The 24,876-nt window shown below is 40.1% G+C and overlaps 1 protein-coding gene across 1 annotated transcript; it reads right to left on the bottom strand.

Annotated features, from left to right (window-relative positions):
* Window positions 1-3,951: 3,951 nt before the first annotated feature.
* LOC140187170 (tripartite motif-containing protein 16-like protein) lies at window positions 3,952-23,955 on the bottom strand. The gene is made up of 6 exons (XM_072242188.1): window positions 23,188-23,955; window positions 17,273-17,368; window positions 16,032-16,265; window positions 13,791-13,962; window positions 9,187-9,282; window positions 3,952-4,514 (listed from the first exon to the last, which is right to left on the bottom strand). Exons 1-6 carry the CDS (start codon window positions 23,953-23,955, stop codon window positions 3,952-3,954), a joined length of 1,929 nt encoding a protein of 642 aa, XP_072098289.1.
* Between the last annotated feature and the right edge of the window lie 921 nt (window positions 23,956-24,876).

The following is a 24,876-nucleotide window of genomic DNA, read 5'->3' as shown; positions in this document are numbered from 1 at the left end:
AGTTTAGATCGCTGGCCGTCTGCCCCTGGGAGTGAGCAGCCAGACCTGAGGTGATAGAATGCACTTTGCCCACCCTCAAACCTGATAGGGCTTTCACAGCCAGCAAAGGTAGGCCAAGCCGTCATTGATTTTAATGACTTTTTAATGTCTCTAACTTCCATTTAAAAGCTATCAACAATGAAATAACATTATTAATTGGAATGAAATTATTAAAGATAATTAATTATATAAAAAGGTTTAAAATATTAAATTAAATTCTTTGCCTCTGAATTCACAGGTTAGAATCCTCATTGAGCTCTGTGGGTCAGGCAGTCTACTGCTGGTTCAACATCAGAAAAATGAGTCATTTCCAGTAAGTCCTGACTTCACCTTTTGGTTGCATGACAGAGTGTGCTGCAGATGAAGCAACAACATCATGAGCTGAATCCCTGAATTCCAGCCGGAGAAGCATGCGAGCAAAATGCTGGGACTTCTGGATGTTTGAACACCAGCAAAGCTCAATGATATTGCTCCACTTCTTTTTAGACTATTTTTAAATTCCAAAATATTCACTTATCAGAAAGGTTTATGTGATGAAAATTACTCAGTGAATATAGTTGTTAAATTAATCAGGGATTAATAACTGTCACTTAAGAGCTGATTCTTCAGTTCTAATAAAACTTTAAATTTCATGCTGTAACATTCTACATGGAATTTGGTCTGGAACTATGTAAATATCAAGTATGCAGTACACATGCATTTAAAAGAACAACATTTGATTAGACAGCAGCATATGGGTATGAACTTAGAATTTTAAAATTTCAGGTATCCCACATCAGCTGTGTTATTTTCCCACCCTTCTGATCCACTGAGGTTCGTTCTCCCATTATTCACCTTTCCAATTTCCATCTGGCCATCATCCACATGGGTTTCTTCTCCCCCACCTACCATTCCTAACCCTCCCCCCATCTAGTTCCAATCTGTCCATTATTCCTCTCCTGACTGTTTTCACTTAGCATTTTCCAGCTCAGTCTCTAACTTCCACACCAATCCTACCTCCTTCCCACCTCCCAACCACCTAGCTCTGTCTGCCAACTCTTTTTCTTATCTGTTTACTCCTATCACCAGTCTCTAAACTACTCTCCCAACTACCTATCTCTGTCTACCCATCATCTCCCACATCACTGTGTTTCACTTATTACCTACCAACAACTGTCTCACACCCCACCTCAAAGGTTCAAAAGTTCATGTATTATCAAAGTGTACAACTCTGAAACTCTTCTTCTTCAAATAGCCATGAAACCAAGAAAAGAACAGCAGTATGATCATTAACCTCCCTCCCCAAATCCCTCCTCACTGCAAAAAAAAATTAACAAAAACAGAACAGGCAAATCAACCCCCAAATCCCCTCCCCTGCACAAAAAAAATTTGAAGGATCGGGGGGGGGGGGCGCGGAATCAGAGTATAAAAAATTATAATCATGAAAAAGGAACTCTAGAGTTCCAAGTCCACATCCAAAATGCAGAAAACCTGGGTAACATTCAACAGGCCCAGCGGCAACCTCTCCCCTTTCCGATAGCAGAGCGATCCACCAGCAATCAAAAGGCAGGCAACTGGTGCTCACCTCTATGTTTCAATTTCACCTTGTTGCCTCTGTATCATCCCTGTTTCAATCTCACGTCCGTATACTGGCTATTGTCCCTCATTGCTCTCAGTACTAATGTAGGATTATGACCTGAAACATCAACCATCCCTTAGTGTCTACAGATGCTGCTTGACACACCAAGTTTTTCCAGCAATTTAATTGTTTGCATTGAGTGACATAGTTACCCTTCAAGAAATCATTGTTATCTTAAGTAGAATAACAATTTAAAGATAGTTTTAAACAAGCAAACCTTACAGTTACTTATTTTAATTGTGTTGTTATCTTAGTTAAAGGAGAAAAGAATCTGGGAAAAAAAATACTGATATCCAGTGGCTTAAATTCATTACCGCCATGTTTTGATGCTGATAGTACTGTTAATTCAAAGGCTGTTTCTATGCAGGGTATAAATCTGCTAATTAAAAGCATTCCTTGACTTTTATCTCTCCACGATTTATTATTCTGCCCTTTTTCCTATCTTTTGTCAAAAAAGGTAATTTATCAAAAATGTCAGATTTTACAGCCTCAGCAAACCCACATGTGCGTCTCATTTGGGGGTCAATGAGTTTTAAAAGCCTTGCTTCCTGATCTTGAAGGTTGAAAGACTGATGAGAAGTTCACTGAGTGATTGAGGAAACAAAATCAAAGTTGAAATCAACATTACCCAACTTAGCTTTCCCACCCCAATCATGCATCAAATTAGCACAAGCTTACTGGGACATTTGAGGATGGCTCATTTTACAAAAAAATATTATAAGCTGTTTCTATTGCAGAAACCTGTGGTGGTTATAAAATTTCAACAAGGATTCATTTGCATGTAGCAATGCCTCCAATAATCATTGTACTTTTCCAGCGAGTATTCAGTGGATATCGGGGCTGCTACAGTGGTCCTGGTTTCCCTGGCTGTAGATTAGAAGGTCAACCGGGCATTAAGCACCTCAGTGGTATATAGTGAATCCTGCTGAATGAACTGATACATTATGTATCACCAGAGCTAACTTGTTTTTTGTGCTTTCTACATTTGATAAATAGAAATGCAAAATATTGATGAAGAAACTGGGAAAAATCATTATGTTGATGTTAGACTGTCTAATTGTTTCAAAATTATCATTATAAAACTGCTGAGACAAAGCAAACTGTATCTCCAAGTAAGAAAATGGAAACATTGATTTGACAAGTATCAAGTGCTGTGGGTACAATAGTTCATCAATATTCTCTTTTCTATTAATCAAATGTAGAAAGGGTTATGTATTTAATCTTTCAGTAATATTTGAGTAATATTGTAAATATGCTGTTGATTAAGCTTTCATTATTTGTTTAAATAATTCATTGTGTGTTATATGTAAAATTAATGTGATGCTGTCAGAACCACTCCAGTAGTTCCAGAGTCAACTCCGACAACCACCACAAGGAGGCCCTAGAATCTGAGATTGTTTCACAGCCGCAAATCTCACCTGCCAAGCAAAGTGATATCCCTTGTCAAGAAATGCGTTATCCCACAAGAATAAGGAAGCCTCCACAGCAATTAAATCTTCAGGCCTGAATGTGACAATTTAAAAATTTACTATGCTGTCAATGTCTGTGTAGTGGTTGTATTCTATAGTATACTGTATATATAGTTGAGATGCTTTCTGCATTGAGTTGGAGTTTATGACTAAGCAGGGAGGAGTGTTGTATATTTAATAATTCAGTAATGTTTGAGTAATGTGAGTATGCTGTTGCTTAAGCATTCCTTATTTGTTCATGTAATTTATTATGGATTAAATGTAAAAATACGTGAATTGCGTAATGATATTACCACATAATATGTGCGTGCCTAAAGTAAAAACTTAAAGTAAAAGCTTTTTAAGTTAAGCTCGCACTTCAGACTCTCTGTCTTTTCCTTTTAATTTAGTTTTATGTTTTGGAGTGACAAACCATAACAGAAAGCACAAAAATCACGTTAGCCCTGGTGGTACATAACGTATCAGCTGATGCAGCATTAGGGTCAGGGTTAAATACATAGAACTGAGGTGTTTTATGAAGATGATGCGTCAGGCAGAACAGCTTCAAAGTTTGAGTGGCCTACTACTGCTTCCTATTCAATTTATCTTACCTTCAGACTTCCATGTTAAACAATAAAAAAAACAAACTATCATGGGCCCAAGTATCGAGAGTGTGTTTTCATACCTGTCATTTGTGGCAAACTGACTTGATGGCCTTTTACACTTGATGGCCATCACTCGTCACACTGATTAGGTGAATGAGAGCCTTCAACATGGACTTGAACACAGTCTGTAATATCACAAAGAGACAGCGCTACAGTGTTACATACAGTCTCAAAGATGATTTTATTCAGTTTCAATTTTCAATGCATCTTCTTTAAGTACACGCAGAGAAACTGATGCTTCTTTCTTGGGAAGATAAAATGCAGGATATAGTGGTTCTGTGAATGAAGATTCAAATTGATGTATCAAGATCATGGTGTCTGCCACTCCATAAAAAGACAGAATCCTGTTTTGATAGTCCAGGTATACTCCAATCCGGCTAAACTTCTCAACCTTCCCTGGCACTTCCACATCGCCATGCCAAACCAAGAATTCCTTACCCGTCCACTGTATGCACCAGGAAAAATCATTCCCTGTGATACAGCCATTGCTCTCAGCTCCTTTTCTGTCAATGCTTTTGTAAGTCATGCCAACATAAGTCCCTTCTGCATGGATCTCCACCTCCCAGTAGCATCGGACCATGTAAAAACTCTCTGTGCACAACACCTGCCGCCAGTGTTCAAACCTCTCTGGGTGATCGGGGTAGGGGTGAAGCCACGGGCAAGTGTTGGAAACTTTGCGGTTCTTGTTTACCAAGCGAAGATACCTGTGAGCTGTATTTGGGTCAAACACTAGCGTTGCAGCATCTGGAAATTAAAACAGATCTAAAATTAACACAAGGAGGAAGAAATCACTTTTTCCCTTAAGTTAGTTCTACAGTTTTGCAAAGTTACATTTTTTGCACTTCTCCACATTAAGGTAAGGAAATTAAATACTTTAGTCATCATTCCCTGATACGGTGATATTTTAGTTACATTACTACACTGAGTGGTTAAGGCATTGGACTAGCGACCTGAAGTTCGTGAGTTCGAGCCCCAGCCGAAGAAACATGGTGTGTCCTTGAGCAAGGCACTTAATCACATATTGCCCTGCAACGACACTGGTGCCAAGCTGCATGGGTCCTAATATTTCCCTTGGACAACATCGGTGTTGTGGAGAGGGGAGACTTGCAGCATGGGCAACTGCTGGTCTTCCATACAACCTTGCCCAGGCCTGCACCCGGAAGAGTGAAGACTTTCCAGGCGCGGATCCATGGTCTCGCAAGACTAATGGATGCCTTTACTTTACTACATTAAGTAATAAATCTAGAGATTTAAGTTCAATTCCCATCTTCCCAGGCTTTTATTTTTCATTTCAAGGGAACTGGGTGTTACTGGTAAACCCAGCATTTCTTGCCCGTCCCCAAATGCCCCTTGGAAAATGCTGGGGAGCCATCTACATGAACCACTATAGTCATGTTGGCTCAGGTGCTCCAAAGTTTTAGAACCACTGATGATGGAGAGTGGCAACACAGTCTGTTTCCAAGTCAGAATGGTATGCAGTTGGAAAGGAATCTGTGGGTGGTGGACTTCCCTTCCACCTGCTACTTTTGTCCCGTGTGGTACAGAATGCGGGTTTGGGAGGTGTTGTCCAAATAAAATAGTTGAATCTCTCCAGTACGTGTTGTGATGGTGCGTGCTGCCTGTCCTTTGTTGGTGGAGAGAATGACTGTTTACATAGGTTAATGTACGGGATACCGATTAAGCAGGCTGTTTGCCCTGAATGGCATTAATTTTCTTGCCTGTTGATCAGCAACTGGGGGAGTATTTCCTCATGGTCCTTACAGATGGTGGAAAAACTTAGGTGTGTAAGGACGTCAAATGTTAATCTGTGCTTATAACCAAAACATTTATGCGATCAGTGGTGCCCCCTATTCTATAACCCAACCCCCCCCCCACCACCAAAATGTTGATGGTGAGGTACTTGGAGATGTTACTGTCTGAGACAGAGAGGCATCAGTGCACGAAGAAAGTATGCACTCCAACAGCAAGTGATCCTCACAGTCGCTTTTCTCGTGATCGTGTTGGAAATTGATGGTGTGGAACTCAAGTCCAGTTCATTGGTTTATTAGCCAACGGCAGGGGAGCTGCAGAGTCTTCGTCGTAACAGGGACTAGGCTTCAAGCCGCGATACTGCCTGTTTGCCGACACCCAGGCGGAGTCAGGCATTCCTCCGGAGGGCTGGAGGTGGTGGAGTGCGGTCTCCATACTGGAGTCAGTGCTGCCCCCAGTGTTCACTTAGCAGAAAACAAACTGTATTGTGTTCGACTGTAGACTACAGCAACATTCACGGACTCAGGGATTAGGGCCACTTTCTTCCGTGGCTACATTTTACTGTTATCCAATATGTGCTATATATGCCTTGTACTGTTGTACTGTGTATGATTTGGTACTGTGTTTTGCGTCTTGGCTCCACTGCCAGAAAGAGAAAAAGGAATGCCTTTGGTTGCAATACAATTAAATTCAGGTCCGAGAATTGTTAATATATTCCAAATTAGAATTCAAAATTTTGCCTACGTTTGACAACACTGAACTTGCTGCCTGATAAATCTGGTCGACTAATAACCTCACTCACTAAGAATAGGAAGGAAATAGCATCCCAATTTCCTGCATCGTAAAGAAAGCTTGTTTGATTCTTCCAAACTTGGCTGACAGTACAAAAGAGAAATACATGAATGATGTTGACATACACAGCCTGTTTGATTCTATCCAAGCACAGAAATATGGCATTTGGATTTAAAATAATAAATCTCAGGGGAGATGACAGCTAAATTTGCCAATATGAAACAGACCTCTAGGAAAATCAACAGATGATATATTAATGCTAAGAAAAAGGGAAGAGAATAACATCCAATCTCCTTCAGTCGTTGCTATACTTCTCTTGTACATATTACACAGATCCTTAAATCTCCCTATTTGTAGATCAATACTAATTAGTAATTGATGTTCATATAATACCGTCTCCTTTATCATGATTGCAAAATAATTTTACACATCGGAATTAATTAGTTTACACTCAGATTGTGATGAATAACCATTCACCTGGTGTCAGGCTGCAAAATGACTCATCTAGATGAGTAAGTTGATATATCTTTGGAGTGCTTCAGTGGGAAACAATATGGATTAAAGGAATGAACTGCCGAAATTCATATTATTGCAATGTTCATGCACCCTCAGTAGCACGATAAGCATTTCTTTTTTTTTGTAATTTATTTTTTATTGAATTTCATCACCAAATAATTAAGCAAGTATGTACATAGGAGGAAGAATTATTCTTGGACCATGAACACCAAACACATGTGAGTCAATGTTATTTACTTTTTGCTCATTTTAACACCACCAAAGGCAATGGAACATGACCTCTATATGAGGTACAACCAGTGATTACAATTCTCACACATATTTAGCAACAGTTACCAAAAATAATCTTAACCAATTTCAAAATCCTGTTTTCTCAGATTCATTGATCTAATCAAACTAAGCACCAAAGTGCAGAGCCAAGAAAATTTCCCCATTTCCTAGCAAACTCATATCGCCCATTTCTAAAAAGGTAATTTCTGAAGTAAGTACATGCTCGGCACTGCATTGTGGGCCGAAGGGTTTGTATTGTGTTGTATATTTTCTATGTTTCTATGTTTCTTTGATGTCACCTCTCCTGCTAACAAACATTATAAATCACACTGTTATTAGTACACCTTAAAGGAAAGCACTAATTTCAAAGAGCTGCTGCATTTTGGAGAATTCACTCAATGAGCAGTATTGTTATGCAAATTTAAGCAGTTAAACTGTAGTTGAGCTAAACACATTCGTGTAAATAATCATTGGCATGAAAAGCACAAAGCATCAAAGATAATCTAAGATGAATGTATCAATAATGGACTGATACTTTCAAAGTGTTTAATTCTGGTTTATCCTAAAGATTAAGAGACAAAGATTCAGAGACAAAAGAATCAGAACGTTTAAAGAACTCAGAAGTCAAGTAGTTTCTGTGGAGGCAAAATGCGTAGGTTGATGAAGAGAAAAGGAAAGCAAGATACTACATACCTGTATGAGGAGCAGGCTGGATAGAGGCAGATAGGTGACAGGCAGATTGGGAGGGGATAAGGAACAGTGAGGGAGGGAGTTAAGCAGAGAGGGAGAAAGGACCAGTGAACAAAGGGAAGAAGACTCAGTGGACAGGTAAGTGGATGTGGGGGGAGAGCACAGAGGGCATAGATTACCTGAAATTGTAAAGTTCAATATTCACAGTTGAAATATTATTCTTCCAGTTTGCATTTGGCTTTTCCATAACAATATGCAGACAGGTGGGATTGGAAGTGTGAAGGAGAGTTAAAATGAAATCCAACCAGAAGCTCAAGATAGCCACTACTGACTGACTGGTGGGAAGATGTAACTAGTGGTGGGATCATATTGAAACTAGTGAAAAATGGAGAAGGATTTTGGATTTGGTGGCAGATTGGGTGAAAGGTGAGGACCAAGAACTTTTGAATGTCCTTTGCAAGGAATTTTCCACACAGCCAACTAAAAACCAGATGTAGCTATGGTCATTGTGAGTGTCCATTGGTGCTTTTTTGATCTGCAGAAAGTGGGAGGATCATAAGAGAATTTTTGAGGGTAAAGACAATTTCTTCCAGGTAGATGAAAATATTAATGAAGGGGAACTGGTTGCTTTTGTTCAAGAAAGAAACAGAGGACCCTAAGACTTTCCTGATGTGGGATGGAGGTGTACACAGACTGGCTAAGATGGTTCATTTGGGACTAGGGAATTGCTAGTTAATTGAAATGGTGGTGAAATGGTGGGTGTCTGAGGTGTGGGGAAAGACTGGATAAGGGGAGACAGAATAGAGTCCAGGTATGAAGAGGTAAGCTCAGGAGGACAAAAGCAGGCAAAAATAATGAAGCTAAAAGGGAAGTCCTAAGTTAGAAATAGAAGCGGGTGGCACAATGTTGGGACAATAAGAGGTTGGAGGCTGCGAAGAGGTGTCGTATATAATGAGATTTGTAATAGCCCAGGAGGTGATGGCCTGAAATTCATTAGTGGGGGTCAAGGTCCAGAGGAATGTATGAGGAGGTGTCATCACCTACCAGCCTATGTCCCACACTTTTCCCACACCTGACTCCAATTGTCTATCATCCTCTCCCCATATCACCCAACAACTTCTATCCCATCATTCCCATCCCTAATAATGATATATACTGACTATCATTTCTCTTCCCTCCCAGTGCTGATCCAGGGTTTTACTGTTGACTTACACCCTTTGTTTCCACAAATACTGCCTGCCCCATTATGTTCTTCCAGCATTCTGGCATTTTGTTCCAGATTCCAGCATCTTTGTTTACAGTGATATCCCCTCCAATCAGCATTATGTTGTAAGCAACTTTTAAAACAAAAAGAGCCAACTATTTAGTGCAAAAGCAAAGTCAAGTTTAAGGTTCTTACATTTCAGAAATTCATTTCTTGTTTTTGGTTGTTTTTTCATAAGGCAGCGTTTTGAACCACGAATCACAGCAACTGTTGTTTTGAATCCCAGTTTATCTAAAAGGACAAAATAAAATAACCAGATGGAACTTTCATGATTATTTGAAATTTCCCAATTAGATCTTCAATCCCACTGTTTGACTTCATAATTTTGCCGTTATATGAAAGCACTACTGGTCCTAAAGCACGGCCAATGGAGAGACCGAAGCATTCAGACACAAAACCAGGAGGGTAAAGGGAATGAAAATTGATCTTAGTAGATATTAATTCCTACTAAGCAAAAGTCTTTGATGACAGCTGACAAATGCACACATCACCAACAACTTGATCCAAAGTTTCACATCTCAATATCTGTATGCGTGCTCCAGTGTTTCACATATATCTGTACTTTCATAAGATATAATATAGTCTGAGAAATTAATTTACATGGTGATTATTTTTCATTGTGCTATATGAACAAAAATTAATTTGAACTAAATGATATACAGTATGTGATTATTTTTCAGTTATATCATTCCATATGGAAAATTCAACAAGTATAGGCATCAGTCCCCCTTCAGCTCAATGCAATTTCTATGTCATTTCTGACATCACAGAACATAGTACATAGAACAGTATAGTACAGTACAATCCTTTTGGCCCACCATGTTGTGACAACATTCTAACCACCTCCAAGATCAATCTAATGTTTCCCTCCTATGCCGCCCTCCATTTTTCATTCATCCACACCTATCTATGTGTATCTTAAATGTCCCTAAAGTATCTGCCTCTTCAACCATCCCTGGTGGTGCATCCACCACTCTCCATTTTAAAAAAAAAATTACCTCTGACAACCCCCCTATACTTTTCTTCAATCACACAATTATGCCCTCTCATAGTAGTTGTTTCCACCTTGGGAAAAAGATGCTGGATCACCACTCTTATCAATGCTTCTTATCATCTTATACACTCTATAAGTCACTTCTCAACCTCCTTCACTCCTAAGAGAAAATTCCTAGCTTGCTCAACCTTTACCGATGTGACATGCTCTCTAATACACACAACATCCTGGTAAATCTCCTCAGCACCCTCTCTAAAGTTTTCACGTCCTTCCTAAGCTGAGGCAATCAGACTCCCAAGAGTTTTATAGAGCTATAATATTATAATATTATCTTGTGGTTCTAGATCTCAATCCTCCAACTACTGAAGGCTAACATACATACACCTTCTTAACCACACTATCAACTTGCGCGGCAACTTTGAAGAACCTATGGACATGAACCCCAAGTTCCTTCTGTTCCTCCACACTACTGAGAATCCTGCCATTAACCCTGTAATCTGCCTTCAAGTTCGACCATCTAAAGTGAATCACTTAACACTTTTCCGGATTGAACTCCATCTGCCACTTCTTAACTCACTCTGCGTCCTATCAATGTCCCATTGTAACCTACAACAACTTTCTACACCAACCACACCACCATAAACGTTTGTGTCATCTGCACCTTTCTCTTCCTCATCCAGGTCATTTATAAAAATCAAAAAGAGCAGGGGTCCAAGAGCAGATCCCTTTGGAACACTACTAGTCACTGACTCCAGGCAGAAAATGCTCCATCTATTGCCACCCTCTGGCTTCTGTGGACAAAACAATTCTGAATCCATAAAGCCAGGTTTGCCTAGATTCCATGCTTCCTGACTTTCTGTAGGAGCATCCCATATGGAAACTTGTTGAATGGCTGACTAAAATCCATATACACCACATCAATTTGGTTTGTCTCTTCCTTGAAGAGTTCAGTCAGGCTTTTGAGGCACAATGTGACCATCGCAAAGTCATGCTGAGTAATTTTAACGAACCTGTGCTTTCCCCAAATGCTCCTTAAGGCTGTCTTGAAGAATCCTCACCATTAGTTTGAACACCACTGACATAAGACTCATTGGTCTATAATTCCCAGGATTATCCCTATTATCTTTCTTGAAAAGGGAATGATACTTGTCATCTTCCAATCTTTTGGTGCTGGTAGTTGATGACACCTCCTCATACATTCCTCTGGACCTTGAGGATGCCACTGAGGATGCAAAGGTCTTCTCCAAAGTCACAGCATAGTCGCTTTCCATAGTAACCTGAGGTATATCCCATCTGGCCCCAGCGATTTATCTGTCCTAATGTTTATAAAAAGTTCCAGTACATCTTCTTTTTTAACATCAGCATGTTCCAGCATATTAGCTTGTTCTACGCTGTCCTCACTTTTGTCAAAATCCCTCACACTTGTGAATACTGAGGCAATGTATTCATTAAGAACCTTGCCAACCTTCTCTGACAACAAGCACAAGTTTCTTTTTTTTAATCTTTGCTCACTCCTGTCATCCTCCTGTTATTCTCATATGTGTAGAATTCCTCATTAATCATTTTTGCCAAGGCCTTCTTATGCCCCCTTTTCGATCTCCTAATTCCCTTCTTATGGTCCTTCCTGGCTACATTATAACTCTTCAAAGCCTTCTCTGATCCTTGCTTCCTAAACTGTAAGTATGCTTCTTAGTTCCTCTTGACGAGATGTTCCATATCCCTTGTCAATCACAGTTTCTTCAGCCCACCATCCTTTCCTTGTCTTAATGGGAAAAACCTATTTCTAACCCCATGCAGATGCTCCCTAAACAAACTCCAGATTTCCGTTGTGCATTTCCCTGAGAACATCTATTCCCAACATCAATCCCCTTGCAATCTTTCAATCCATGGATGGTCTCCCTGATCTGCAATGATTCTGCTGGCCCAATCCCCATAGGATAAGCTGTAACGGTATCCCAACCATAGCCTCAATAAGAATACCAGGCGGGTTATTTTTGATCAAGTGCTGCACCAAATAACTTGCTAGAAGTCCTTAGGGGGTATTGCTGTTCTAACATAATTTGACTGCACCCTTTGGGTTACACTGGAAATAAAAAATAACAGTCTGAAATGATTCTAGACAGCAATATATCATTAAAGAAAGCTTTATAAACATGAAAATCCTGTAAGAATTTACAAAACAAATTGCACAAAAAAGATTAACATGAAAATTGGGCACACCCTGTGGCAATGCTATTTTTCTATGAGTCCCAATAGACAATGGCTATTGATTCCTTGCTTGCGCAAAGGAAGAAGGCCTGCTTGTCCTCAACAACCTATGCCCAGGGCATACCCAGCATTACCTTATCTGAGAAATTCCCTCTCTCCTAATCATCCCTTAACACCTAGCCTCTCTCTGTATCTTAAAACAAACCACAGCAACACACACAAAATGCTGGAGGAACTCAGCAGTCCTGGCAGCATCTATGGAAAAAAATACAATCAATGCTTTGGACCAAAACCCTTTGGCAGGATTGCAGGATTTTGGGCTGAAACTAGTCCTGCTGAAGGGTTTTGGCCCAAAACGTCAACTGTACTTATTTCCATTGATGCTGCCCGGCCTGCTGAATTCCTCCAGCATTTTGTGTGTGTTGCTCAGATTTCCAGTATCTGCAGATTTTCTCTTGGTTGTAGTTAAAACAAACCTATTTTTTTCTTGTTCCCAATTCTTATGAGGGGTCTCAGAGGTTGAATAGTCCCCGGGTACAATAAGGTAGACTCTTGATCTCACAATCTACAGTACTTCATTACGATCCTGTATCTTATTGTCTACCTTTGTAGCTGTTAAATTTTATTCTGCATTCTGTTTTTGCTTTGTACTACCTCAATGCACATAATAATGAGTTGATCTGTAGGAAAAGTATGCAAGACAAACATTTCACTGTACCTCAGTAGATCTAACAATAACAAAGTAATTACAAGTCCAATTCCAATTCTGTTTCTCTTTCCATGGATGCTGCCTGACCTGTTAAATGTTTCTGGCAATTTTTGTTTTTATTTCAAGAGGAAGAACCAGATTTAGATAGGAAAGAGTGAAGGCTTTTATGGTTGGCAAGTAATCTCCCACATACATTAAAGGGACAAGTGGAGTACAGGACTTTGGTGGAGGGATGGGCTGCCAATCGATAGCTTTAGCTATAACTGTAAGACAAGAAGCCAAAGGATCAAGAGTCGAACGCTTCAGCCCAATGATGTAAAATAAAATCTAAACCTGAGATGCCCAGATCCCGCAATTTCCAGCCCATTGCTACTGAAAGTAATTATTTATCTAGTTTTTTTTTATATAGGCATCCATTAGTCTCTTGAGACCATGGATTCGCGCCTTGGAAGGTTTCCAGGGCGCAGGCCTGGGCAAGGTTGAATGGAAGACTGGCAGCTGCACATGCTGCAAGTCTCCCCTCTCCACGCCACCGATGTTGTCCAAGGGAAGGGCACTAGGGCTGATACAGCTTGGCACCGGTGTCGTCGCAGAGCAATGTGTGGTTAAGTGCCTTGCTCAAGGACACAACACACTGCCTCAGCTGAAGCTCGAACTAGCGACCACGTCAACACTACTTATCACTATTTATCTACTTATGACATAAATTTCATTCAGCGCTTCTTGGGGGTGGGGGGAAGAGTGGGAAAGAGAATAGTTTGCACACTGAGTAGCACCAAGCAAGCATAATATTACATGTAGGCAAAAGCAAAAGAAATAATGACTGACCTTCTCTTGCAAATTCCTTTAGTTTCTCTTTGTAGGAGGTCTGTAGCAACTCCAAGATGGTCTCTGTTGATTCCGAAACAGCCGCACTAATTCCAGCAAGTTTGTCTATCAGCCCAATGTATACACTGGGCAGCTTATCATCTGGCACATTTTTCTTCCATTCACAAAATTCCTAAAATGAGTCATTTCCACAGAACATTGAAAAATCTTAAATATGCTAAATGCAATAAGTATACAGAGAATTGTGTGATAAAGTTCAGCTGGTTTCTTTAAGGATTTTGATGTGCTTGGACTGGAAGAATCCTTGCATTTTTATCTGCATCTTCATGGAGTTCATCAATTAGGAAGAGAGCTGTTGTATCTGTCTATCTCTTACCACAGAAACCTGCAAGGTGACAAGATTCCCTGCCAACCTATAAAAAAGTTTTCCACAAATACTTAGCTATCACTGCAATATTGATTTCTCCATTATGAACAATAATTTGTCTGATGTCATCTTCAGTAGATATGCAGCGTTCAGCCAATGTGATCTCATCAAACAGACTGAGCTGCTGATCAAACTCACTCCAACAGCGAATTACTCTAAGAAAATACTCTAATTTTTTATTTATGTTACCAAAGGTGACATAAAATTTAGGCCAAATGCATGAGTATCAGTTACAAGGTGAACCAATCTTACAATAAATAAAATTCTCTTTGTAAGGTATTTTTGAATCATGGGCCTGAAACTTGTGTTAGGATGACACAGCACTGGATAGAGCCCAGTTTCATGTAAGGCCGTGAACGAGTTAGTTCAACAAGCAGGTAGTCTGCTGCATGAGCACATTCTCCCACTATTGTGGTCGCCAACAGCTGATTTAGAACAGATTTGGTATCTGAGTGATGATATTGGATACAGCGATATTCCTTGGTGAGATAGGCACACAAGGCAGGAACCATTGTGGTCAGAATACCCCACAAAGAGGGGTAGGAGTTGTCTTTAAGAAGGAAAGCAGCATGATCATCTATAAAAATCCTATAGTGTCTTTCTCTCTTTGAGTTCCTGAGAGCAACTCTGTTGAGAGAAGTTCTGTAAATCACTCTGCAGCTGGCCTTAGTATTTTAAACATAGCCAATTTCTCAGCCTGAGGCCCATGCCTTTCACTAAGCATATATCTGTTCTAGAGTATCATGGCAACAATATCAACCTTGCATTGGATAAGCATAGATGTGGAGGGGTCTTGGGCCAGAAGGTATGGCCTTGGAATTTAGGGACATCCCAACAGAGATGATGAGGGTTCATTTCATTAGCCAGAGGTTGGGGAGTCTGTGGAATTCATTGCCACAGATGGCTGTGGAGGCCAAGTCATTGGGTATATTTAAAGAAGAGTTTGGTTGGTTCTTGATTAGAAAGGGTGTCAAAGGTTATGGGGAGAAGGCAAGAGAATGGGGTTGAGAGGGATGATAAGTCAGCTGTGATGAAATGGTGGAGAGCACTTCATCCTGGTTGATTTACTTTCCCCCTCGATCCCATTATCTGATTCGATGAGCTAATTCTGCTCCTACGTCTTATATCGGGGTGGCCAACGTTTTACATTCCATGCGTCAATTTTTTCACTCACGAGTTCAGATGCGCCATACAACTCTTGTACCCCCATTCAATTCTTGTAAACATATGTTAATATAGAACTCATGCATGAAAAAATCGCATCTGAACTTGTGCATGAAAAAAATTACATCTGAACTCGTGCGTGCAAAAATCGCATCTGAACTCGTGCGTGAAAAAACTGACATATGGAATGTAAAAGGTTGGCCACCCCACTGCTTAACAAAAAACATCATTTGCAGAAGTTGTTATAAGTTTTACTGTATAATAGAAGCAAATCTTTGCAGTTCTGCAAACAATACAATTGTGCTGTATTTAATTATAAATAGTTTTTTATGTAGAACAATAAATTAAGATTATTACTTCATGAAAATCAAAAAAACGCATTTCAGCACAGGAACAAGCCTTTTGGTTCAAAATATTGGTAGTGTTTAAGCAAATATATTTTATTTTTAATTGAGATGGAGAATTAACTTCATATTTCTATTCCGTCTTTCTTAATAACTGACTCAACTTTATCCACTGATGACAACAACAGGCTAATTTTTTTCTGGTATCTCAAAGCAGGAAGAATTACCAGCAAGTATCAGAGTGTAATAAGTGTTCAGACATAATTGCCGTTGTGAATCCCAGACCACAAATCTGGCCCCCCTCACCTGTAAAAACTGCACTGTGTTCCTCTGCTTCATCAGTGCTTCAACCTGATCCTTCGTCCTTTGCAGCTCAGCACACTTCTGTTCCAGGTGAATGCGAATTCCATCTGCCTGCTTCAGTGAAGCACACTGCTCGTTCTCCAAAAATTTGAGCACCTCTTTCTGTGCATTTTGAACAGCTTCCATGAGGTCACTGAACTGTCTTTCAATATTGGGTTTCACCTCTGACACTGAATTCTAGAACAGATAATGCATTTAAACAAATAAAAAGATCAAAGCATTAAAATCAAGTATTGTTGACTTGCCTCATAGAATATGCCTATTCTGCACCAGAATATGTGATTTGAAAGATGGGTGCCTATTGCAAATGAACAAACAGGCTAAAATAGATCTTAAAAAAAGTTCTGCCTGTGACATGATTAGGAAAAATACCCTGCACACACTATAAATCCAAAACAAAATCTAATATTGCTGGAAACTCTCAGCAGAGGAGCTGAAACATGAATTTATCTGTCCTCTATGCAGATGCTTGTGGACCAGTGATTTTATGTCACAATTAGCAGGCATTTGTTCTGATGACATTGATTGTGGTACATTGCTCACTGTAATTCGCTACAGAGTGGGAGGTTTTCTATGAGACATGAGTGAAATTGGTTATTATCAAAACGTGAAGCAGCAGTATCATCACATTAGTGTCATAAGCAGCACTCACAAGAGCATCAGGATAGAGATTGACAGAGGACATGGGCCTTGTCCTTTGATAGGATGATAGTGTTACATGTGGCTGTAATGTTCCTAGATCAGAAAGGACAGAGTGGGACTGTACATGATGGAGAAACAAACTGAGTTCCCATTCCGAACTTCTGCTTAAAGCTTTCTGCTTGGAAGTGTATATGGGTGAATATGGAGCATGAAGGGAATCAGGCTTGGCACTGTCACTATGCAGTATTGTTCTTCTTAGGTTGAAGAATAGGGGTCAACTTGCATGAGTGCCATTCTACCACAGCAGATAACTGCACCTTTAGGAAAGGACTTCAGAAAAAGCCCAGAAGGAAAGGTGTAGATATTAATTCCAGTATCTGGTAATATGGTTAAGTCATTCTCAGCATTTAATGTTGGGATGGTTCTCGCTCCCTGTGAAATGAAAGTTTCACCACAAATGTTAATCTCCTATTATGTGCTGATGGTTAATGTCAAATGCAGATGGTGTGAGTTATGAGATAGGAGAAAGTTTCTTGACTTACTACAATGGAGGTGGAATTATTCTGGAGTTTCTCAATTGCATTCTTTGCAACATTAATTTTCTTGTCAATTTTAAGTTTCGTTTCCCGGAGTTCATTCTGGAATAACAATATGAGAAATAAGAGTTATAATATGGGGCAAAGGACACAGAAGACAAGGGGCATCTTAATGGGAATTTATAGCACCTAATCATATCAAATTTTTGACTAATCTGTGATTGAATTATCATATTTGGTAGGTTTTCCTACTCCACTCTTTAGACATGGCCAGCATGTAATGTCAGGGACAAAGCTCCCAAAGCATTTGGCTTCAAAGAGTGGATTTTGTCTAAGTACTATATTGAATGAAGTAGCATAATATGGGGAGCAAGGACATGGCAGACCAATTGAATAATTACTTTGGTTCTGTCTTCACTAAGGAGGACATAAATATTCTTCCAGAAAATAGTAGGGGACAGAGGGTCCAGTGAGATGGAGGAACTGAGCGAAATACATGTTAGTAGGGAAGTGGTGTTAGGTAAATTGAAGGGATTATAGGCAGATAAATCCCCAGGGCCAGATAGTCTGCATCCCAGAGTGCTTCAGGAAGTAGCCCAAGAAATAATGGATGCATTAGTGATAATTTTTCAAAACTCGTTAGATTCTGGACTAGTTCCTGAGGATTGGAGGGTGGCTAATGTAACCCCACTTTTTAAAAAAGGAGGGAGAGAGAAACCAGGGAATTATAGACCGGTTAGCCTAACGTCGGTGGTGGGGAAACTGCTGGAGTCAGTTATCAAAGATGTGATAACAGCACATTTGGAAAGCGGTGAAATCATCGGACAAAGTCAGCATGGATTTTTGAAAGGAAAATCATGTCTGACGAATCTCATAGAATTTTTTGAGGATGTAACTAGTAGAGTGGATAGGGGAGAACCAGTGGATGTGGTATATTTGGATTTTCAAAAGGCTTTTGACAAGGTCCCACACAAGAGATTAGTGTGCAAGCTTAAAGCACACGGTATTGGGGGTAAGGTATTGATGTGGATAGAGAATTGGTTAGCAGACAGGAAGCAAAGAGTGGGCATAAACGGGACCTTTTCAGAATGGCAGGCAGTGACTAGTGGGGTACGGCAAGGCTCAGTGCTGGGACCCCAGTTGTTTACAATATATATTAATGACTTGGATGAGGGAATTAAATGCAGCATCTCCAAGTTTGCGGATGACACGAAGCTGGGCAGCAGTGTTAGCTGTGAGGAGGATGCTAAGAGGATGCAGGGTGACTTGGATAGGTTGGGTGAGTGGGCAAATTCATGGCAGATGCAATTTAATGTGGATAAATGTGAAGTTATCCACTTTGGTGGCAAAAATAGGAAAACAGATTATTATCTGAATGGTGGCCGATTAGGAAAAGGGGAGGTGCAATGAGACCTGGGTGTCATTATACACCAGTCATTGAAAGTGGGCATGCAGGTACAGCAGGCGGTGAAAAAGGCGAATGGTATGCTGGCATTTATAGCAAGAGGATTCGAGTACAGGAGCAGGGAGGTACTACTGCAGTTGTACAAGGCCTTGGTGAGACCACACCTGGAGTATTGTGTGCAGTTTTGGTCCCCTAATCTGAGGAAAGACATCCTTGCCATAGAGGGAGTACAAAGAAGGTTCACCAGATTGATTCCTGGGATGGCAGGACTTTCATATGAAGAAAGACTGGATGAACTAGGCTTGTACTCATTGGAATTTAGAAGATTGAGGGGGGATCTGATTGAAACGTATAAAATCCTAAAGGGATTGGACAGGCTAGATGCAGGAAGATTGTTCCCGATGTTGGGGAAGTCCAGAACGAGGGGTCACGGTTTGAGGATAAAGGCGAAGCCTTTTAGCACTGAGATTAGGAAAAACTTCTTCACACAAAGAGTGGTGAATCTGTGGAATTCTCTGCCACAGGAAACAGTTGAGGTCAGTTCATTGGCTATATTTAAGAGTGAGTTAGATATGGCCCTTGTGGCTAGGGGGATCAGAGGGTATGGAGGGAAGGCTGGTGCAGGGTTCTGAGTTGGATGATCAGCCATGATCATAATAAATGGCAGTGCAGGCTCGAAGGGCCGAATGGCCTACTCCTGAACCTATTTTCTGTGTTTCTATGTTTCTATCTGTGATTAGTATTACAAGGAAGTCAGCAGTTAAGCTATATATCAATAGTTAAACTGTCCCATGTTACACAGCAGCAAGCCAACAAATACCTGCCTAATTGTATGTTGTTATGACAAAGATTCTAGAACCAGTATGGCTGACTACAGATTTCAAAATGCCTTTTACTCAAGATATATGAAACAGGTTAAGAATTATGGACACCCCATGTACTTTGCAGACCATGTAAGTTTATGTATCTATCTTCCTACCCGAGATTTTGGAAGAATGAGTTTTGAATCCAAATCAGTGCAAGATGGTGATTACTCTATAATCCAGCTAAGGTCATGGTGAGTGGGAGAAAGTGAGCAGGAAATAATAATCTTCAAAGTGTCTGAGCAGGAAATGGAGGTGATGAACAAATGAAGAATATTATTATTGGTTAGAGTAAATCATTTGCATCTTGGGGAGTGATATAAGCTTTGAACCACTGGAGAGAGTAGAATGCGATTGAAGTGTGAATCAATAGGTAGAGAGAGGGCCAAGAGGCCTGGAGCAATAGGAAAAGGGAGAGTCAAAGGAGAAGTGGTCAGACCATAGTTTGAACATCTAAACCAATTGAAAAGAGGTAAAGTGGGCAACTGGAAAAGTGGTTGGTTGTGGATACACAGTCATAAGGCCAAACCACAACACAGCCACATCGAGATAAGGCAATGTATTTTTGGCTCTTTTGAAAGGGAGATTTGCAGACCTGGTCTGAGAAATGCCATTAAAATGAGAATCCATTTAAATTGCCTCATCTAAACAGGGTTACACTAATATTGTAATGTTCCAGGGGAATGATTTGCTATCTACTGGAACAGGGATTGTGAAAACACTTATCTGCCTATTACAAAGATTTTTCACAGAAAACGAAGATATAATTTAATTATTGAAAATGGACTTAAATTTTGTCACTGTCCTATGGAGTTAATAATCATGAGTTTTCACGAAGATGCCTCCTGTCTTGGTTCTACACATCTGGATAATCTACTAGATAAACCCAAGATCTTTATATTTCCTTGTCTGCATACTGTAATTAAATACAAAATAACAACAGAAAATGCTGTAAACACTTGGCATATTCCATTTCCATAGATGCTGCCTGGCCTGAAATTATTGTTTAAATTTCAGATTTCCAGCATCTACAGCTTTTTTTCATCTTCTACCTTACTGCAATTGGATACTAAACTCTTCAGTTCAGAGACATTCCAATCATTATATGAAGCAGTTCTCCATCCCAATAGGATTAGCAGTGTGTTTGAAATCTCCCAATGATTTATATTTGCTTTTTGTCAATACCAACATCTGTTTTAGGTGGTTTGAGATTTTGAAGGTTTAGAGCTTAAGACCATAAGATATATGAGCAGAATTAGGCCATTCAGCCCATCAAGTCTTCTCCAATATTCCATCATGGCTGATTTATTATTCCCTCAATTCCATTCTCCTGCCTTCCCCACGTAACTTTTGACACCCTGTTCAATCAAGGATCTATCAACCTCCACTTTAAGTATATTCAGTGACTTGGTCTCAACATGCAATGCCCTGTAGTCCTAGACTCACCCACTATAAAAACAGCCTCTCCACATCCACTCTATCTAGGCAAGATCCCCCCCACTTCTTCTGAACTCCAGTGAGTACAGCCTCAGAACCATCAAATACTCCTCATATGTTAACCTCTTTATTCCCAGAATCATTCTTGTGAACCTCCTCTGGACCGTCTTCAATGCCAGCACAGATTTTCTGAGATAAGGGGCCCAAAACTGCTCACAATACAAAATGTCATTTGACCAATGCCTTATAAAGTCTCAGCATTACATCATTGCTTGTATATTCTAGTCCTCTCAAAATGATTGCTAACATTGTATTTGCCTACCCTACCACTGTCTTAACTTCAGACATCCCACCCTGCAAAAACCCATTTCAGGGAGGTAGCACCACCAATTTGCAGGAGACTTCCGGGAGAGGTAGGATGTCTGCAATAGAGTAGCTCCTTAGCAGCTGGCCAGCTAGTTTAAATAACGTTAGCTATGCTAATTAATGAATGACACCTGTTAAACTCACCTCAACATGTCTTTTACAGTCTTAACCCACCATGGGCAATAGAAAAGTCACTGTTGCAAACAGTGCAGCGAGCAACACTGTCATTATTTTGACCCCTATTAGGCAGAGGTACACTTTAGTGTAGTCTGGGGTGACGTACATTTTATATTTTTTTGGAACACTCTGCCATGGCGCGCTCTCGCTCACGCTCTCTCGTGGTCGCTCGTGTGCTCTCAAGCGCTCTCGCTTGCTTTCTCTCGCGCTCTCGCTTGCTTTTGCTCTCGCTGGCGCTCTGTCTCGCTCGCTTGCTTGCTCTCGCTCTCATGGTCGCTCTTGCGCTCTCTCTTGTTTTGTCTTGCTCGCTCTCAAAAGGATTGATTTCCGTGATATTGTATATAATTTGTGGGCATCAGGGAGCCACTATTAATATGCAGGAGACTCCCGGAACTTCCGGGAGGGGTGGGATGACTGTAACTTGCAAGTTAACCTTTAGGGAATCCAACACAAAGACTCCCAGGTCCCTTTGCACCTTTGGTATTTGAATTTTCTCCCCATTTAGAAAATACTCTACTCCATTGTTCCCGCTACCAAAGTGCTTGACCATACAGTTCCCTGCACTATATTCTATCTGCCAATATTGTCCAAGGAAGTTTAGCATTAATTTAGCCAAAATTCACTCGGTGTTTTCTGAAGACAATTCATTTGGCAAAGTGTCAAGAAGAATTCCAATGTATATGATCTTTCTTAAGCATTTTAAGTTCTTGTCAGCAAAATGTGGGACTTCGTAAAATATCTATTCAGAAGGTTAAACCTATTTATGTTTCAAACATGTTGCTTCTAAGGCAGAAGGAAAGTAGTTCATATTTCAAGTCCAGGCCCTTATTCAAAACAAGAAGAAACAAACCCTCCCATTGCCTTAGGTCAGGTGTCCCTTAGCCCTCAGAAAACTTGCTTTAATCAGCCCTCTTTCATTACTGTAGGACATCCCAAACTGTTTTATGGCTGACAATATGGGTCACTGTTGTAATGTTGGAGTCTCAATCATTATTTGCATAAAAGAAGTGCACGTAAAGAATAGTAAGAAAATGATAAATTATTTTTAAGGGGATTTGTGATGATTATTGGCCAAGATAGCAGAGGAACTGTCCCTGCATTCCTTTTAAGTAGTGCTTTTAGATCTTTTGCCTCCACTTAGTTTAGCAGCCAAACTGAAAACAAAATGGAGAAGGGAGGATTTTGGAATTAACTGATTTAGATCTTCTCCAAAAAATGTATTCAGCATAAACCTGTCAGATGTACATTCCATGTGTACTAAGTCATGCCCAAACAAATACCATTAAAAAGGAAGTATTTACAAAGAATAAGAAATGAAACCTCCGGCTCTGAATTATCATCCCAGAAACCATTAGTAAAGGAAACAGCACATTTCACTGTGATCATATTGATCATTTAAATTATGATTTGATTTTGATTCAGTTTGGATCTAGATTTCAAGTTAAATTCTTAATTGAAATTCCTTTTTATCCAAAACTACAACAGGGACCTTTTGATGAGTTTGTATTGAAGTTTAAATTAAACAGAGTGTGTGTAAAAAGGCTCACTGTTAATTGATTAAATTGTTGTGAATGAGCTCATTTTCTGGGTTTTCAGGTTTTCAGAAAACTGAAGCAGATCAATTTGCTCATTCTCCCTGTCCTCTCTGCCCTTCAAGAGTTTCTCACACTGACCTCTTTTTCCGTCTTTGCCCTTGCAACAGGAATTATTTCATGATATTCATGTTTGTCCAGTGTGCATTCCTTACAGACGCAGCTCTGATCATTTTTACAGAAGAACTCCAAATACTGGTCATGCAGACAGCATTTTCCCTGTTCGATGTCTTTCATGGGGTTGATCAGCTTGTGATTCTTGAAGGCAGTGTTTTCAAGGTGAGGTCTCAGATGAGCTTCGCAGTATGAAACCATGCAGATCAGACAAGACTTTGCAGCTTTTAATTTCTTGTCAATGCAGGAATCGCAGAGAACTTCATCAGGATCAGTGAGAGGATTGTCTCCTTGCTCGTCTTTGATTGCGTTCTCACTTTCCAACTCAGCGTTCGTTTTCACCTCAGCTTCCTCCTGCGGTTTACAAGCTAACTCTTGTTGACAATCCTCACCTCGTCGTAGCTCGGCCTGCTTCTCCTCGCACCCTGACTGACATTTTTGTTCCTCTTCAGTTTCTTGTCCAGCTTTGCACTCAGGCTCCTGTGACTCTGCGATGTCCTTTTTCCATTTTTCCACCAGGCCATTTAAAGTCGCGTTCTTCTGTAGAGGTAGATTCGGGTCGAAGGTTTCTCTACATTGCGGGCAGCTGTGAATATGGATCATTTCCCAGAAATGCTCAAGGCAGTCTTTACAAAAGTTATGTCCACAAGATGTAGTCACCGGAGATCTGAACAAATCCAAGCAGATAGAGCAAGTGAGCTGCTGTTCGATTGTTGAGGAAGCAGGACCAGCCATTGAAAAGCAGTTTATGGGCACCGTCAGCTGTGAGTGAAACCCGACAAAAGTGAGCCACACCTGGAATATGCAAGAAGCAGAATGTCAGGACATAGTTAACTCTTTCCATTCTGGTGACTTCTTTATAAATGCAAAAAATAGCTCCAATTGAATGCCTGAAATCATGGAGAATGAAGCGTAAAAATAATAGGCACGTACAAAATAAAACTTAGGCCCCCTGTCCTTTAGTACTCAGCACCCAAAGTAAGAGTTACGTTTCTCTGACAGATTAACAGAAATAAATTAATTATTTTGTTCTGTTTCCTGAATGCATTCACATTTAGGGTTGTAAATTAAAGTAATGTTTCAAATTCAAAGCTATGATGAATACTGTGGTAACCTCACTACTCTGAAGTTGGAATCTATCACTGTGCAGATAAAGAAATGGACGCGTTATTGAGAAGATTGTAGACCCATCTTTCTCCTTTTCACTTTTTTGTTTGGCCCCACTTGGCTTTTCTTATTAATACTGACATTTAAATGGTGACCTGATAGCTAGTTCTCCCTCTTCCTCTCTCTCTCCACACACTATATCTACACTTCATATTAAATTGCATTGTTAGAGTTGTAACACATTAAAATCATTTATTTTGAATTATAACGGTAAATTTCCAGGCTCTGCTCACAAGAGTGCTGTGCTTGATTGGAAAGGAGACTGAAGATTCAAACTACATGATGTTTATTGTTTGAGCATCAAACAATCCACAGCTTTTAAAAATGCAAACACGAGGAAATCTGCAAATGCTGGAAATTCAAGCAACAGACACAAAATGCTGGTGAACACAGCAGGCCAGGCAGCATCTATAGGAAGAGGTACAGTCGACCTTTCGGACCGAGACCCTTCGTCAGGACTAACTGAAAGGAAAGCTAGTAAGAGATTTG

Source organism: Mobula birostris, chromosome 24 (genome assembly GCF_030028105.1).
Source record: "Mobula birostris isolate sMobBir1 chromosome 24, sMobBir1.hap1, whole genome shotgun sequence".
In the NCBI taxonomy this organism is placed as follows: domain Eukaryota; kingdom Metazoa; phylum Chordata; class Chondrichthyes; order Myliobatiformes; family Myliobatidae; genus Mobula; species Mobula birostris.
The sequence above is the reverse complement of the archived record's forward strand: the minus strand, read 5'-3'. Positions and strand labels throughout refer to the sequence as shown.